The 16,398-nt window shown below is 43.3% G+C and overlaps 2 protein-coding genes across 2 annotated transcripts; both read right to left on the bottom strand.

Annotated features, from left to right (window-relative positions):
• LOC124049080 (proteinase-activated receptor 2-like) lies at positions 1–4,984 on the bottom strand. Its single transcript, XM_046370422.1, has 2 exons — positions 4,781–4,984; positions 1–2,028 (listed from the first exon to the last, which is right to left on the bottom strand). Exons 1-2 carry the CDS (start codon positions 4,860–4,862, stop codon positions 953–955), a joined length of 1,158 nt encoding a protein of 385 aa, XP_046226378.1. The 5' UTR covers positions 4,863–4,984; the 3' UTR covers positions 1–952.
• A 979-nt stretch (positions 4,985–5,963) lies between these two features.
• Positions 5,964–10,021, bottom strand: LOC124049079 (proteinase-activated receptor 1-like). The gene is made up of 3 exons (XM_046370421.1): positions 9,771–10,021; positions 8,289–9,185; positions 5,964–8,147 (listed from the first exon to the last, which is right to left on the bottom strand). Exons 1-3 carry the CDS (start codon positions 9,829–9,831, stop codon positions 7,726–7,728), a joined length of 1,380 nt encoding a protein of 459 aa, XP_046226377.1. The 5' UTR covers positions 9,832–10,021; the 3' UTR covers positions 5,964–7,725.
• Between the last annotated feature and the right edge of the window lie 6,377 nt (positions 10,022–16,398).

Here is a 16,398-nt window from a genome sequence, read left to right as displayed (position 1 = left end):
AACCTGTTTTTGCTTTGTCATTATGGGGTATTGTGTGTAGATTGACGAGGGGGAAAAATGATTTAATCAATTTTAGAATAAGGCTGTAACATAACAAAATGTGGAAAAAGTCAAGGGGGACAATTACAGAAATTTGAATAACAAGACACACCAGAATGGCATTCCAAGAGGTGTTGAGTGTTTCAGAGGGGTCCAGTTTCCAGCCTGACTTAAATCTGCTTGAAAATCAAAGACTGTTTGCCTTCATCAATGATTCCCAACCAACTGCACTGAGTTTGAGCAATTTTGACAAAAACAATGGATATAATGTTACGCTAAGAGTAGGCAGAATGTTATTCAAAATGACTTTCAGCTGTAATTGCTGCCAAAGGTGCTTCCACTAAGTGTTAACTATGGGGTGTGAATACAAACAAGACATCTTTGTTGATTTTTTTCAAACATTTTCTATACTTTTTCTTTCACTTTGAAAATGTCAAGAAGGTGGTGTGCCATAACTGTGCAAGGGGTGTGTAGACTTTGACTAGGTACTGTATGTGAATGGCTCACTTAAAGAAGGGTCAGTGCAGGGCACTGAGAACTCAGTTGAAAATTTGAGAGCTCCGCGCTGGACCAAAATTAATGGACATCTGATTGTCTAAACGTGGAGGAAGGATCAGTAACACGGAATAAAAACTATTTGCCACATCACTCTTACTAATTTTGCCCTCTATATAAAACCAACAAAATCTCCATGTAAATATCATGTATGAGGGAAGAGAAGCCAATGTAACACTAGCACATAATATGAAGTAGTCTGGGGTTGCAACTCAGTTTAAAATGGCACCATGTCCATTAATAATCATGAAACAAGTCAGGTGAAAGCAACATGGCAGATGGTCACCAGCTCTTCCTCTTTCACCTGTCCAGTACTTTAAAAACATCAGCCAACTTCCATCTCCACATGACAACCCCCTTAACTGGAGCAGCTCTGTGTGTTCCCGGAGTCTGACGTGTAGGTGCTTTTTTTCTTGGAGTACTTAAGAGCGCTGAACGAGACCCTCATCCTCGCCACTGTCCTCTCACTTCGGCACCTCAGCGTGTTCTTCACGTGCTCCCTGAACTCCTCTGAGATGAAGTAGTAGATGAATGGATCCACACAGCTGTTGAGGGCGGCCAGACACAGGGTGGTGATGTAGAAGCCGTAGCCATCGTTCACTACTCCGGCCAGCAGGAGGGAGTAGTGCACCAGCAGCATGATGTTACTGGGGGTGAAACAGACCAGGAACATGACCAGCACAGTAATTATGAGCACCACAGCCTTGCGCCGATTCTTGGAGATGCTGTTGTCCGTCATTGAGTTCGTCAGGGACTTGAGCATCAGAACGTAGGCCACCACGCACACCACAGTGGGAACTACAAATCCCAGGGTTCCCATGGTCAGGAAGTAGCCGACGGCCATGCTAATCTGGCTGGGCCGGATGACGTCGTGGCAGGTGGTGATGTTGAGGTTGGTCACCTTGACTGTCTGGTCATAGAGGTAGAGAGGGGTGGTCAGCAGCCAGACCCCCACCCAGACTGCGACCGAGACACCGATGGCTACATGGTTGTTCCTACAATCCTGGGAGAGGGGGTAAACAATGGCCCAATAGCGCTGGACACTGATACAGGTGATGAAGAGGATGGAGCAGTACATGTTCCCATAGAAGAAGCCCACCAGGACTTTACACAGCCTCTCTCCATAGATCCAGTCGTTACCGTTGAAGTGGTAGGCGATCTTCAGAGGCGTCCAGATGACAAAGAGCAGGTCAGACAGAGCCAGGTTGGCCATGTAGATGGCGGCAGGGTGCTTCTTCTTGGTCCTGAACAGGAAGACCCAGATGGCCATGGCGTTGGTGGGCAGCCCCACAGCAAACACCACTATGTAGACGATGGGGAGGAACACAGTGGTCAGATGACTGTCCAGAACCATGAGGCCCGTAAGGGAGACCCCTACCCCCTCCATTGTCTCGTTCCCTGAGAATCCTCGGTCGTCAACGGCAGCATTACGCTCTGAGAGAGGCGAGAAACAAGGGGATTATAAACAGGGCTGTTTAAGGACTTCCAACAATGAGGTTAGAATGTATACCATTTGAATACAATAGACATTTGTGACTTATTTACTTCGCTGTTAGGTAGATGCTTCAATTATTACTTTTTTATTGTACTTATGTAAACTATATCAAAAGTAAACATTTATTTGAAATCAACTAATAAGACGCCAGAGGGGTAAACAAAAAGTAGGAACAAGGAGAATAAGGATAAGCTTAAAATGGGCAATGTCTACTTAACTCAACATCCAAAAACACATACTGTATTTAAGTGTAGCTTTCTTTATGAACCAGAAAAAGTTATTTCTGGTCATCAAAGTTAGCTGGCTAACTCATTGATCCTGCTTTGTAGTATACCCCTTAGTGGTAAATTTCAGTTTAAAAAAATCTCAATTAGTGTATATGATGGTGTTCCTTCATGTGGGCATTCCTCCATCTGAGTTTTTCAGGGGGCAAATGACACAGTCAACTGGTGTCCTAGCTAGCTACCGGTGTCACTCCCAGTGACACTGGTACTGTCACTCCCAGTCTGCCATCAAGCTAGCACAGTGTCCTTCGCTCCCGCCTGCCGAACATCTACCCTCGCTGTTAACAGAACTGCATGTCTAGCGGTATCCCAGCTATTGCCAGCTAACTATCTATTCCACCTGCTGTGTACCAGTCTAGCTAACGAGCTAGCACCCAGCGTCCTAAACACCTGCCGAACACCTACAACACTGACCCTCGCCGTCATTAACAGAACTGCAGGAAAACAATGACTGACAGGCGGGGGGCAAAGTACACAGTCTACCGGTGTGCTAGCTAGCCATCTCTCCCGCATGCCGTGTAACAAGTACTAGCTTGCTAACTAGCTAGCTATAGCACCCAGGTTCCTAAACACCTGCTCTCACCCTTGTTAACAGAACTGCTGGAAAACAGTGACTGATAGGCTGGGGCAGAGGACAGTATCAACAATTGTCCTGGCTAACTATAAAAACTGTTGTTGCCTCCGCCTCTTTTTCTGTGGGGTTTATTGGCCGTTGGCATCCAACGATATGGTGCATTACTGCTACCTACTGTACTGGAGCGACCCTGCTGTTGCTGTGTACCAGAGTCCTAGCTTTAAAAAATGGACCAGTAGGAGTACCCCATATATAAAAAGTTATGGACACCCCTTAAAATTTGTGGATTCGGCCATTTCAGCCACACCAGTTGCTGACAGGTGTATAAAATCAATCACACAGCCATGCAATCTCCATACACAAACATTGGCAGCAGAATGGCCTTACTGCAGAGCTTAGTGACTCAAAATGGTACTGTCATAGGATGCCACCTTTCCAACAAGTCAATTTGTCAAATTTCTGGCCTGTTAGAGCTGCACCGGTCAACTCTATGTGCTGTTATTGTGAAGAGGAAACATCTAGGACCAACAACGGCTCATCCACGCCACACAAGCTCACAGAATGGGGCTGCCGAGTGCTGAAGCGCGTAGCGCAAAAATCATCCGTCCTCGGTTGCAACAGTCACTACCGAATTCCAAACTGCCTCTGGAAGCAATGTTAGCACAAGAACTGTTCGCTGGGAGCTTCATGAAGTGGGTTTCCATGGCCGAGCAGCCGCACACCTAAGATCACCATGCACAATGCCAAGGGTCGGCTGGAGTGGCGTAAAGCTCGCCAACATTGGACGGGAGCAGTGGAAACGCGTTCTCTGGCGTGATGAATCACGCTTCACCATCTGGTAGTCCGAAAGACGAATCTGGATTTGTCAGATGCCTGGAGAACGCTACCCTCCCCATATGCATAGTGCCAACTGTAATGTTTGGTGGAGGAGGAATAATGTCTGGGGCTGTTATTCATGGTTCGGGCTAGGCCCCTTGGGACCAGTGAAGAGAAATCGTAACGCTACAGCATTCAATGACATTCTAGACCATTCTATGCTTCCAACATTCAACAGTTTGTGGAAGGCCCTTTCCTGTTTTGTCGAGATCGGTGTGGAAGAACTTGACTGCCCCGCACGCACAGAGCCCTGACCTCAACCCCGTCGAACACCTTTGGGTTGAATTTGGGACGCTGATTGCGAGCCAGGCCTGATCGCCCAACATCAGTGCTTGACCTCACTAATGTTCGTGGCTGAATGGAAGCAAATCCCCAGAGCAATGTTCCAACATTGAGTAGAAAGCCTTCCCAGATGAGTTCAGGGGGACCAAATCCATATTAATGCCATGATTTTGGAATAAAAAAAAATATAAAAAATGCAAGGTGATTTGTAGATAAGTCAGTAAGCAGTCGCCTGCACTGTCGCAGCAATGTTGAACAAGCCCATTGCCATGTGGGATGATGACATCACTCATTGATGCTTTGAGTGGTCCTTCTGTAGCTCAGTTGGTAGAGCATGGCGCTTGTAACACCAGGGTAGTGGGTTCGATCCCCGGGACCACCCATACGTAGAATGTATGCACACATGACTGTAAGTCGCTTTGGATAAAAGCGTCTGCTAAATGGCATATATCATATTATTATTATTATATATTATATTATTATAGGTTTGTAACCACACCGATATTGGAAATATCACCACATTTTGTGGTAGTTCACAAACTCTGCATTCAAAGCAATCCGATCGAGGAAATCCGACACAATAAATTGTCCAAAGCAATAAAGAATATCCTAACGTGTATCTGAACGGTGGAAAAAAAAAATAACGAGAAATAGAGGGGGAAAGCCTTCTCTTACCATTTTTCTGAGACAGACAGAGATTGACGCAGGTAAATAAAAATATAAATATAAGTTTTAACCAATGTGACTGAAAACCCATGTTAACTTCCACAAAACGTTCCAATATTGATCTATCTGCGATGTATGAAGAGTGTTGAATGCTGATACACGCGTTTGTGTATTCCTTTTGTCTGTGCGACGTTGAAGTAAACGGAAGAGGTAGGGTACCACACCCCTTCCTTACATAACAGGTGAGAAGAAAAAACCTGCGTAGTGTTATAAGACACGTGACCATGCACACCTGTGTTGTTCAGGCTGACTGCCTGAGCAGATGTAGTATGTCCAGATGTTGCCCTCAGACACTGATCTAAGGTCAGTTTTATATTTTTCCACCTAGGCTTGAAGTTGAGGAAGGTATAAACTAATCCTAGAGCTGTGCCTTCACTACCAAATGCAGAAAAACGGATGTTTAAATGTGCCTCCTTTACAAGCATAGGCCTAAGGAAATGTATAGCTCAGCACTGTGGTAGAGTAGGCCTAACAGCATGTGTAGTAGGTAGGCTAGTTAATAGTGGGATAGCATTTCAGTGGAAAAGAGGAGAGCATCAAGAATATTTCCTCACAGTTAAAGAATATGATTCCCTGTCTGCTGATGTCTCCTGCCCTCTTCTCTGTCGTTATGTTCCCAGTTGCAACACAGAGCAAAGGTTTATGAGACTAACGAGAAAGTGGTGTGTCTTGCATCAGGTCCAGTGTACTCAGGGCAGGCTCAGTGGAAGTTACAGCAGTTTGATCTTTTTGTTTGAGTTAGTCACTAGCATCTCTGTTTGGTCCATAAAACAGAGCAGATGGCTATTTGCTTGAGGACTCTCGGGTGCTTTTCTCTTTCTTTGTACAGGTGAAACGGAGGAATGGTGGTGATGGGAAGAAAGGACAGGAAGAAACAATTATCTGACCTATTGTCTTCAAATCAGAATGGAAATGAATTATCTAAATGAAAAGGTTTAATGTGGAATTAATTTGGTCAACTACCTTAAATTATGAGACAAAATTGGTGAGTCACTGCCAGTGTGTGTGCATAAACATGTATTACTCAATATTTCAGCTATTCACAATGCCTCTCAATGTCCATTATTTATAGTCCTTAAATTCATTTTAAAGAAATTAAACCACAAACAAAATATACATCATCACACACAAAAAAAATCAGATAGCTTTATTTGAAACATTTACCATTGTTTTTTGTACTGTTCTGTAACAGTATGGCACAAATACCTTCTTTAAGACCATTTAATATTTTTGTTCATTTAATGTTATCCTCCAGACCAAATATAAATTCCACTGAATGTACTAAATAGATATGTAGCGCCACCTGCCGTACGTAATGCAACATGCAGAACTGTGACAAAGTGCTGTAAATGTACTTGCCTTGATGTATAATTCACACCAATAGGGGGCATCACAGCACTTATTACTCTCAAATTAGTACCGCAATACGTTATATTTCTATCGTTGCGTGCGCAAGTTTCTGTACGCAGCATAGTACCTGCTCTGACGCGTTTTGCTCGACTTGTCTGGGTATTTGAGTAGTCAAGCAGCTCTTCCAATTCTGAATGTATAGATTATACATTCACACAAATGGAATATTTAGTAATAATGAGTGTGAGCTAAAGTTATTTGAGTGATAATATACACACAGTGGTCAATTTATTAAGGGACACCACCTCAGCTTCGCTCCTACACCTGTATCACTGGGTGTATTGATACACCATTCAATGTCTGCTTTTATTATGTTTACCCATCTATCAATCAGTGCCCTTCTTTTGCAAGGTATTCAAACACCTCCCTGGTCTTTGAATCTGTGTTTGAAATTCACTGCTTGACTGAGGGACCTCACAGATTAGGTACATCCATCTTGCACCAGGTCAGACCCCCCTATGAGGTACTCATTCAAAATTCATGTTAAAACACTGGCATTGCACACAGTGAGTCCATGCAACTTGTAATGTGAAATGTTAAGCACATTTTTAGGCTTGCCATAACAAAATAATTGAATACTTATTGAATTAAAAATGAAAGGATGAAATGTCTTGAGTCATTTGTAAAAATTTCTAAAAACATTGCAGCAGACAACCATACTGGGCTGTGGTGTAATGGTGTGGGGAATGTTTTCCTGGCACACGTTCGGTCCCTTTATACAAATTGTGCAACCTTTCTAAGCCCCAAAGATTTCAGGCTGTTCTGGAGGCTTAGGGGGGTCCGACCTGGTACAAGAAAGGGTGTACCTAATAAACTGCATTGTATTTCTATACAACATTGACAACATAGTGCATAGGCTATACATTTCACAATGCTGAGTAAATATCTCTATGGCCAGCAGGCATAGCAGTGACCACACTCAGCTTGCGTCGAAAGCATTTCCTTGTATTGTTCAGTGAGCGTTTAAGAAATGGTAAAATACAAGATTGAATAAAGACTCCTTTGTTATTCCCTTATTGCAGACCATCAAACTTAAAATAAATTGTTCTGGGGAATTTAAGCCTGCTTCAAGATTAAAAATTGTATTATCCATGACATTTTCACAAAACTTACATTTTCCTTTTCTCTTACCCTAAATATATATTATTGGTACTGTAGTGGTGTACAGGTCAGAAACAACTTTGATCCATGACAATCATGACAGCAGCTTCTTGCACTGTCTGAAACAACGTGTATATCGTTTCTTCATATTTACAGTTGGGCATAGCTAACCCAGACCTATGGATGAATGTCTGACTGAATTCATCATACAAGCCAAATCCATTTTCTCTCCTCAGAAATAGCCTAGCTTTGGTCCATGTCTATCTGTCAGACCAGAAGCATCTTGCACTGTCTGAAACAGTGGAAATACAGCATATACTAGATATATATTTTTAATTGTTGCCAGTGAAAAAGAAACAGCTCTCTGTGTCTCCATCCATCCATCAGACGAGGAGTTTCTTGTACTGGCTGCTGAGGCTGGCCTGGAAGGTATCCACCTTAGTAATCCTAGTGCTGGTCCTCGTGCTTATTCTGGTCCTGGTGCTGGTCCTGGAGGAACCAGAGGACGAGGCCAGACTCTTCCTTCCCTCAGTGACCGCCTGGCATCCCAGCGCCCCCTCCAGCTGCCTCTGGCACTGGGACGAGCCAAAATAGTAGACCAGGGGGTCCAGGCAGCAGCTGATGCTCCCCAAACATAGTGACACGAGGTAGGCCACGTGGGTAGCGTCCGGCTCCCCACCCACCTGCCCAGCGATCTGGAGGTAGTGAGCGAGGAGAATGGAGTTGGTGGGTGTGAAACAGACCACGAACACCACAAGCACGGTAACCGCCATCACCACAGCCCGCGCCTTCTGCCTTGAACGGCCTAGATCAGATCAAATTACAATGGAAAATATTATTATCCTCTAATGAGGTGTATTTTTTAAACAGACCTGCTGCATCAAGATTGAGAAACAGATTAGCCAAATTAAGTACATTATGTCTGGTTTCCCTGGTTTGTATTTACCTACAACACCGCACGGAGCCTTGTTGAGCACTTGCACCACCCGGGAGTAACAGATCACCATTACGAACAGCGGCAGGAAGTAGAGGGTGCAGGAGAGTGTAGGAAAGAAGAAGACGTATTGATCCTCTAACAGCTCCAGGTTCTGGATGTCATGGCAGGTGGTGATATCCAGTGGATTGTAGTAGACGGTCTGCTGTGAGAGGACAAGAGGCAGCGAGCCACCCACAGCCAGGATCCACATGGCGCTACAGGCCAAGGCTGCGTTGCGGGGGCTCCTCCAGGACAGGGAGTTGATGGGGTAGGCAACTGCCAGCAGGCGGTCCACGCTGACACAGGTCATGAGGAGGATGGAGCAGTACATATTGCAGTAGAAGGCCGCAGTGACCAGGCGGCACAACCCCTCGCTGAAGCCCCAGTCATTGCCATTGTAGTGGTAGACGATCTTGAAGGGCAGCAGCAGGGCGAACAGCAGGTCAGCGGCTGCCAGGTTCAGCATGTAGATCACTGCTGGCTTCATGGGCCGGATCCGTTGGGCAAAGGTCACCATGGCAACAATGTTAAGAGGCACGCTGATGAGGAAGATGAAGGTGTAAAGCGTCGGGATGAAGATGGTAGAGAGGTGGCCTGTGAGGAAGTTGTTGGCCATAACAGAGATGGTGTAAGACCAGACTTTTGTAGCATTCCTGGCAGAGCCCAGTTCCAATGGTCTCAGTCTGGACCCATTTATAATAAACCCAACTCTCTCTCCCGGTCCAGACACATTGTTTAGTCCAACTCCAGTCCCATTACTGTCTATGTCTGGGTAGTAGTCCAGTAGGTCTAGATCTATTGGCTCGTCTGTGACCACGGACTCTTCCATGACTAACCTCCTGGCAAAGGTCCTCACGATGGAGCTGCCTGTGGAGAAAAACAATACAGAGACACAAGTCAGTCAGACATGGGAATAGGTGTGTAACACTGCAGTCTACATTATAATAGTCATAAAGCTCAGTGTTATGGAGGACCTGAAACAGACTGTTTGAAGTTCCTATAGGATCCCTTTGAAAATGGGATGACACTAATGTGTGTCCTGAAAATGAGAGGTGCTACACGGGTATTGGAACAACTTTCTTTAAAATCTACTTTTCGTTTTTGATAAAATGCTGGTTCTGTCAATAAATTGGTGTTAAACAAGACCACTTCTAAAATCCTATCGCAATACATTTCAACCTGTTTTCTTGCATCATAAAAAGGAGAGTTATTTCAGACAAGAAAAGTAATGGATAAAATGTATACTTTGGAATCTGTCTGTAAATGTTTCACATAATACTTTATGTTGCTACGGTTATAAGTCACCGTGCCACACCGACCGGCTTATATCATAGAATGAAACTTTTCCAAATAATAGTCTATGGCTATAATTCAGGTAGGGCCTAAAAGTGTAGGCTACACATTCGTTGTATGTAATACATTTTTATCACGGATCAGGCGAATTCTACTCACCGTTAAAAACGCCTGAAACCGCATGCACGCCTGCCAGGAATAGAACGGCGTTGAAAAACATTCTCGCAGAACTGTAATGAAGTCCAATAAAAATGAACAGATTTACCAATGTAGCCTAAAGCGTTTATTCTAGATCTGAACACGTATTATTATCAACCTGTATGTATGTTTGGTCTCCTTCTCTGTTGCTGCATCGAGAACTAACTGTCGCTTTCAGACAGTTTACGCCTCCCCAGTCCATCCGTGACGCAGAATATGGAAATTGTCCAGCGTGGCGCGAGTTCCTATCTTCTGATGTCATCACTTGAGTCAACGACTGGACTAACATTCACATGGGTCGACAGTTAACGTTTAATGGAATTACGGAATGGAGATCAATGCTGTTTTCTTGTTAGCACAACTGTTAAATAGAAGATGTAACTTTTTTTTTTACACTTGCGGTTCCAGTTTTATTGCCTACTTTTTATTTGTATTATTATCATTCAAATTAATGTTCGACATGAACACAGACAGGTGCAGTACACAGTACACCTATACTCCTAGTTTCTGACAAGAGGAGATAATCATTTTTTTCAACAATTTCATTAAACTAAAACGCTTTTGAGATCATATGAATATTGAAGAATGCTGTTTGTCAGTTTGATATGTTTTGTTTAGTGAGGTTGTGCTTGCTGATGATTATATAAAGATGTATTTCCTCAATTTTGTGCAGATCTGACATTGATAATGGTCAGCATCAGGAATTTCCGGGAAATGGCCAATTGTGATGTTCAAGAGCGAAGGGGGGGGGGGCGGGTGGGGGTGGGTGGGTATAAGAATGGACAGGAAGTAATTTGGCGAGGAATTATTTCTGTAAAAGCAGACTACTAATGGCCTCAAGACAACAGTTGCAGCTGAGTCTCCTATGGTACTGGAGAGCACATTTATAACAATTATTAAATCAGTGGTCCAAAGCTGTGGGACAACACATTATTGTGTTTAGTGTGATTCTTGTAAGAGCCAATTTATGCTTGATCCGAAAATGTGGTCGGAGGCGCCATTGAGTTCCATAAGCGCATCACCGTGCGCCTCAAATTTTGTAACAATACGGAGGGCTCTGTATACTGTAGCTCTGCATTGACATGAAGTCCTGTATAATCAGAAACTCACTTCCTTGAAAACTTCCTTCACAACAATTCTGCGCTGCTCCGCAAAATGTATGAATGCCCTGACTTCTGCAGAGGCCGTAAATGCTGCACAGACAATGCAGACAGCAGATTGACCATGTAGCCCTTTAAGAGGAATGCATTTGATGTTGACCTCGCTCAAGCATTTAAAAACCCCTCTGTTTCCTGTCTATTTCCAGAGGCTGGTTTTCCTTGGGAAAGTAAACTGACCTTGCTGTTTAGAACTATCCCCAACCCAACGTTCTGTCTGCCTGTCAAGGTTCAGAACAAAGTATTCAGCTTCAAGAATCCTCCAACAATCATGATGAACATTGTTTATAGATTATTCAATTAGTGGTAAACTAAAACTGCAATCTGCAATCACCTTCTGTGATTAATGCTTAGAGTTTTTCCCAATTGTTTACACACTAAAATTGGAACTTGAAACGCAATCACCGAAACCTGAAACTCATGTACCAAATCCCTAAACCAAATCTGCAAAATTGCAAGCACAATTCCTGCTTTACACTCAGTTCTCAATTTGCAATTGCGCTGACAAGGTAAAAATCTGTCATTCTTGCCCTGAACAAGGCAGTTAACCCACTCTTTCCCGGAAGGCTGTCATTGTAAATAAGAATTGGTTCTTAATTAACTGACTTGCCTAGTTAAATAAAAAATATGCAAAAGTTCTCTACATTAGGCACATATTTAAAATATATTTAGTCCCTTTGGAATGCAACGCCAATCACAATGCCAAACTCTATGTATCAATTGGCAACACCCACTACTCACAGGTGTAAACACTAGTTGCTGAATTGTTCACTTAGAAATCAGAGCTTTAGCACTTTAAAAGGCCACAGATTAGCTCTCCTCTTTTGGAGGAAAATGGAAGTCAATGATGAAGCAAGAGCTAGAGGTGAAGAAGTTAGAGGACGAGGATGAGGAAGGACAGTTGTCTCAGATGAGATCAGGGCCACATTGGTTGATCATGTGCTCAACCAGGGATTGAGTATGAGGGAAGCTGGGCAGAGAGTTCAGCCCAACCTGAGCCACTCCACAGTTGCATCTATCATCTGTACATTCAGAAATGACAACCAGTAAGTTACTACCTACCATCTACACTATGCTCTTTATGTATGTATACTGCAGTCTGACATATCAGTAGGCCTATGTTACTCGGTGATTGTTGGCCAATGTTATAGTAATGTCATTTCATATTGAAAGAAAATAGAATATTTTAGCTTACTGTATCCGAATCATATCATATTTGTGAGACGGCCAGGCCATGGTGGAAGACACCGGCTGTTCACACCAGAACAGGAGACGGCCAGGCCATGGTGGAAGACACCGGCTGTTCACACCAGAACAGGAGACGGCCAGGCCATGGTGGAAGACACCGGCTGTTCACACCAGAACAGGAGACCGGTATTGTAAACATGGTGGTGGCAAACAATACCATTAGACTACGAGAAATCCAGAACCACATAATTGCAGACAACACAATATTCAATAACATTCACCAGGTGGGCTTGTCTACATTAGACTGTGTATTACAGAGCAACCAAATCTGGATGAAACAAGTCTACAGCGTGCCATTTGAGCGAAACTCATTGTTAAAGAACAGCGCTATGAATATTTTGCAAGTACTATACTTTGAATTTACTATCATATCAGCACTGTATAGACCCATTACAGTACTGTAATCCAGTGTATTGTGCCTCACCATATTGACTGCTCTAGGTATGTCACATATTGTCTTGTCTGTTTCAGAGAGTCTTGGAGCTGGATGCAGTTGCAATTCAGCACGTTTATATTTACATTGATGAGGCTGGCTTCAACCTAGCCAAAAGAAGGGGACGGAACATTCATAATGGCCAATAATGTTCCTGGACAGCGTTGAGGGAATATCACCATGTGCGCAGCTGTTAGCCAGCAAGGTGTCCTCCATCACCATGCCAACCTTGGTCCCTACAACACCCCCCCTTCTCATCACATTCCTGGACACACTACATGGCATCCTCATTTCAGCGGAGCAGAGGGGTGGACCAGAGCAGCCCAGGTATGTTGTCATCTGAGACAACGTGAGTTTCCACCGCGCTGTTCTGGTCCGCAACTGGTTCATTGACCACCCACAATTTATTGTTCTATACCTCCCACCATATTCCCCATTCCTAAAGCCAACTGAAGAGTTTTTCGGCATGGCGACGGAAGGTGCATGACCTCCTTCCCCTCGCACGCATGCCTCTTCTCCAGGCAATGGAGGATGCATGTGGTGAAGTTCCTGGGGGGCTTTCAGCGGCTGGATCCGTCACTCCAAAAGATTCTTTGCCCACTGTTTAGCCAGGGAGAACATTGGCTTGTGATGTAGATGAGGTGTTGTGGCTAGACCAAAATAGGAGGCAGGATGCAGCCTAATGCATTTTTTCTTACATTTTGCATGTGTTTTTGTCTTTTTGTGTTTAGAGTTTTGAAAGAAACAGCCACTCCTTTTTTTTGTACAGAAAACCCTTTACTGAATGATTTTCCTGGATTTCTGCTGTTGAGTATGGAAAGTGTTACATACAAAACACAAGTATTCAAAAATACTGCATTTTAATGACAATGTTTTTGTTACTGTATTGCATTTATGTATATTTTAGTAGGTATACATTACTGTAACAATCTTTTACAAAACAGGCTACAGTGTAACACTGAAAATGCAAAAGGCATAAACCTACTGATGGGATTTTCACAGTAGTGTTTTGAGCACATAAGTGTGTTGGTTGGTAGACAGATCTATTCATATGACGCATGTGTGTCATTTTGATGCAAAAAACATTTTGGAAAGAGAAAAACGGTTTTGAATGCAGTGTTTGCTTTTGCTAGAGCTTTGTAGAGTTTTGCATTTTTTGGTTGTGTTTTGTGAAACTGGGCCAAAGATTCAGCAAACGTGTAAACAATTGTGGAAAACTGTTGCTAAGAAGCTAATCTGACTGCCCTGCAGCACACCTTGCACTGGATATGACCTAAGTCTCCTCGTAGGTCAACAGACGCCTCTACTCTCTCCATGGGTCAGACTCCACTCTATCCAGCCCATCTGATCCAGTCTGACAGAAGACTTCATTGATTATATCAGAGTGAATCAGCGACTAAGTTAATTGAGTGGTTTAGTGACACTTATTTTGCCAATGGTTAGTGGTTAACCTGTTGGAGAAGTCTAATTGGCTCTGGTAGAGTGTGATAAGGCTGTACTCCAAATATTCACACTACTAGCATACCACTTAGTTAGGATGGAGCAGTGCATTGGTATGCTAGTGCATTGGTATGCTAGTGATTTGGAATGCTAGTGCATTGGAATGTAGACTTTGATTGCGAAGTACAACAACTCTCTCTCGCCTTCCTCATTATTTCTCTCAGGAAAGTTGTGTAACAGTCCGACCATGAAGGCTTGGGTCCACTGAAGTGTCTGGGGACAATCCTTCATCTGGACCTTACTATGCTGTTAATACAAAGAGGCCTGAATTCCTCTGACTCTGACAAAGTCAAGTTCATGTTATTTTCGCTGTACATTCCCCAAGGTGATGGAGTGGAGTTGGTCAAAGCCTCTCTGGCAACTTCAGTCTGCGATTTGGGAAGATTTAACTAATTATTTCTCAGCACGTTACTTATTATGGTCATCTGTGGCATACCATTCCCACACAAGGCAGTACAATAAAGTACTGTATGCAATGAAGTAACTGTCCTACTGTGGGATTAACAATGGTATTCCATTACACAGTCAGTTGTTTACTGTGAGATGTTAGTTTACACTAATATTTTAACACTTATCTTGTATCTCTCTCTCTTGAAGAATTAGGGAACCCCCCCCCGCCCCCGCCTGTGTTCTGCTTCAACTCACACTGTGATGGGAAACATGTGGAGGGTCTCTCTGCACTCTGATCCTTCAACATAACTAGCAAGAGTCAGGATGAACCCAGATACTCTTACAGCTTTTTTCAATCGCTAACATTCATTAGTCAAAACTGAAACCACATTGTCAAAACTCTTCACACAGTCAGCGAAACAGAAGTGTATGTGGACCAAACTGTGAATCAAATGTCGTGCATTTCTGCAGTAACCAGACTGAAACGTATAGAACATCTTGGCAGAATATTTAATTATTCCAAACACAGCTGATTGCAATTTCAGCTGAAAGCCTACCCAAGTGTCCTGTTTTTAGTCTTGTTACCAAACAGACAAAAGAGGACGGCTTTGGAATGATTTAGTTTGGAAAGATGGATCAAGGAAGACCGTGGGGATAGAAGAGTGGGGATAGAAGAGTGGCAGGGAGAGGGAGAATGCGTGGATGACAAAGGAGAGGAAGACCAAGCGGGGGTCTTTGATGAGATAAGGGCCATGTTGTAAACCATAATCTCTCTGAGAGAGGCCGGTTTAAAGATGCAACCAAACCTGCAGTGTTCAACAGTTGCATCAATAGTACGAATTTTCCTGCAAAACAACAGGTGCGATGTGCATGCTTCAGTGATAATTGAAGTACATATTACAGTACAATACAGTATGTTCACATTTTTACATGTACTGACATTTTGAAATATATTGACTGTTTTGTGTTTTTCAGTAGTATCCAAAGGTTGCCTCCCACAGGAGGGAGAGGCAGAATATTATCAGATACGCAGGAAAATGGCATTGTTGACATGGTAATTGGCATCAATGCAATGCAACTGCGAGAAATTCGTGACAGAGTGCTGGCAGACAATGTCACTTTTGGGAGTGTGAATATAGTCAGCACAACGATAATTGCCAGAGTCCCAGAGAAACATTAAATACGGATGAAGCAGTTGTACACTGTACCCTTTGAGAGAAACGGTGAACGTGTGAAAGAACTCCGGTATCAATATGTCCAGGTAAGATGCCTGTTCAATAACCAAACAGGGTACATACACAGCTATGCATAATGTTAAGTACTGTAAAACTGTGGATTTACTGTATCTTAGAGAGTAATGGAGATGGAAGCCAGGCAAACTGCATATGCAGTCGTGGCAAAAGTTTTGAGAATGACACAAATATTAATTTTCACAAAGTCTGCTGCCTCAGTTTGTATGATGGCAATTTGCATATACTCCAGAATGTTATGAAGAGTGATCAGATGAATTGCAATTAATTGCAAAGTCCCTCTTTGCCATGCAAATGAACTGAATCCCTCAAAAACATTTTCACTGCATTTCAGCCCTGCCACAAATGGACCAGCTGACATCATGTCAGTGATTCTCTCGTTAACACAGGTGTGAGTGTTGACGAGGACAAGGCTGGAGATCACTCTGTCATGCTGATTGAGTTCGAATAACAGACTGGAAGCTTCAAAAGGAGGGTGGTGCTTGGAATCATTATTCTTCCTCTGTCAACCATGGTTACCTGCAAGGAAACATGTGCCTTCATCATTGCTTTGCACAAAAAAGGCTTCACAGGCAAGGATATTGCTGCCAGTAAGATTGCACCTAAATCAA

The sequence above is a fragment of the Oncorhynchus gorbuscha genome, linkage group LG11 (genome assembly GCF_021184085.1).
Source record: "Oncorhynchus gorbuscha isolate QuinsamMale2020 ecotype Even-year linkage group LG11, OgorEven_v1.0, whole genome shotgun sequence".
In the NCBI taxonomy this organism is placed as follows: domain Eukaryota; kingdom Metazoa; phylum Chordata; class Actinopteri; order Salmoniformes; family Salmonidae; genus Oncorhynchus; species Oncorhynchus gorbuscha.
Note: the sequence above shows the minus strand (reverse complement) of the source record. Positions and strands in the feature narration are given on the sequence as shown.

Bases quoted from the DNA above. Each gene is read 5' to 3' on its own strand.
- LOC124049080 (XM_046370422.1), bottom strand. From the start codon at position 4,862: ATGGGTTTTCAGTCACATTGGTTAAAACTTATATTTATATTTTTATTT. The intron at 2,029-4,780 runs GTAAGAGAAGGC...CGCCTCTCTCAG, and splicing joins CTGTCTGTCTCAGAAAAATG to AGCGTAATGCTGCCGTTGAC.
- LOC124049079 (XM_046370421.1), bottom strand. From the start codon at position 9,831: ATGTTTTTCAACGCCGTTCTATTCCTGGCAGGCGTGCATGCGGTTTCA. The intron at 9,186-9,770 runs GTGAGTAGAATT...TTTTCTCCACAG, and splicing joins GGTTTCAGGCGTTTTTAACG to GCAGCTCCATCGTGAGGACC. The intron at 8,148-8,288 runs GTAAATACAAAC...GATCTGATCTAG, and splicing joins GGCTCCGTGCGGTGTTGTAG to GCCGTTCAAGGCAGAAGGCG.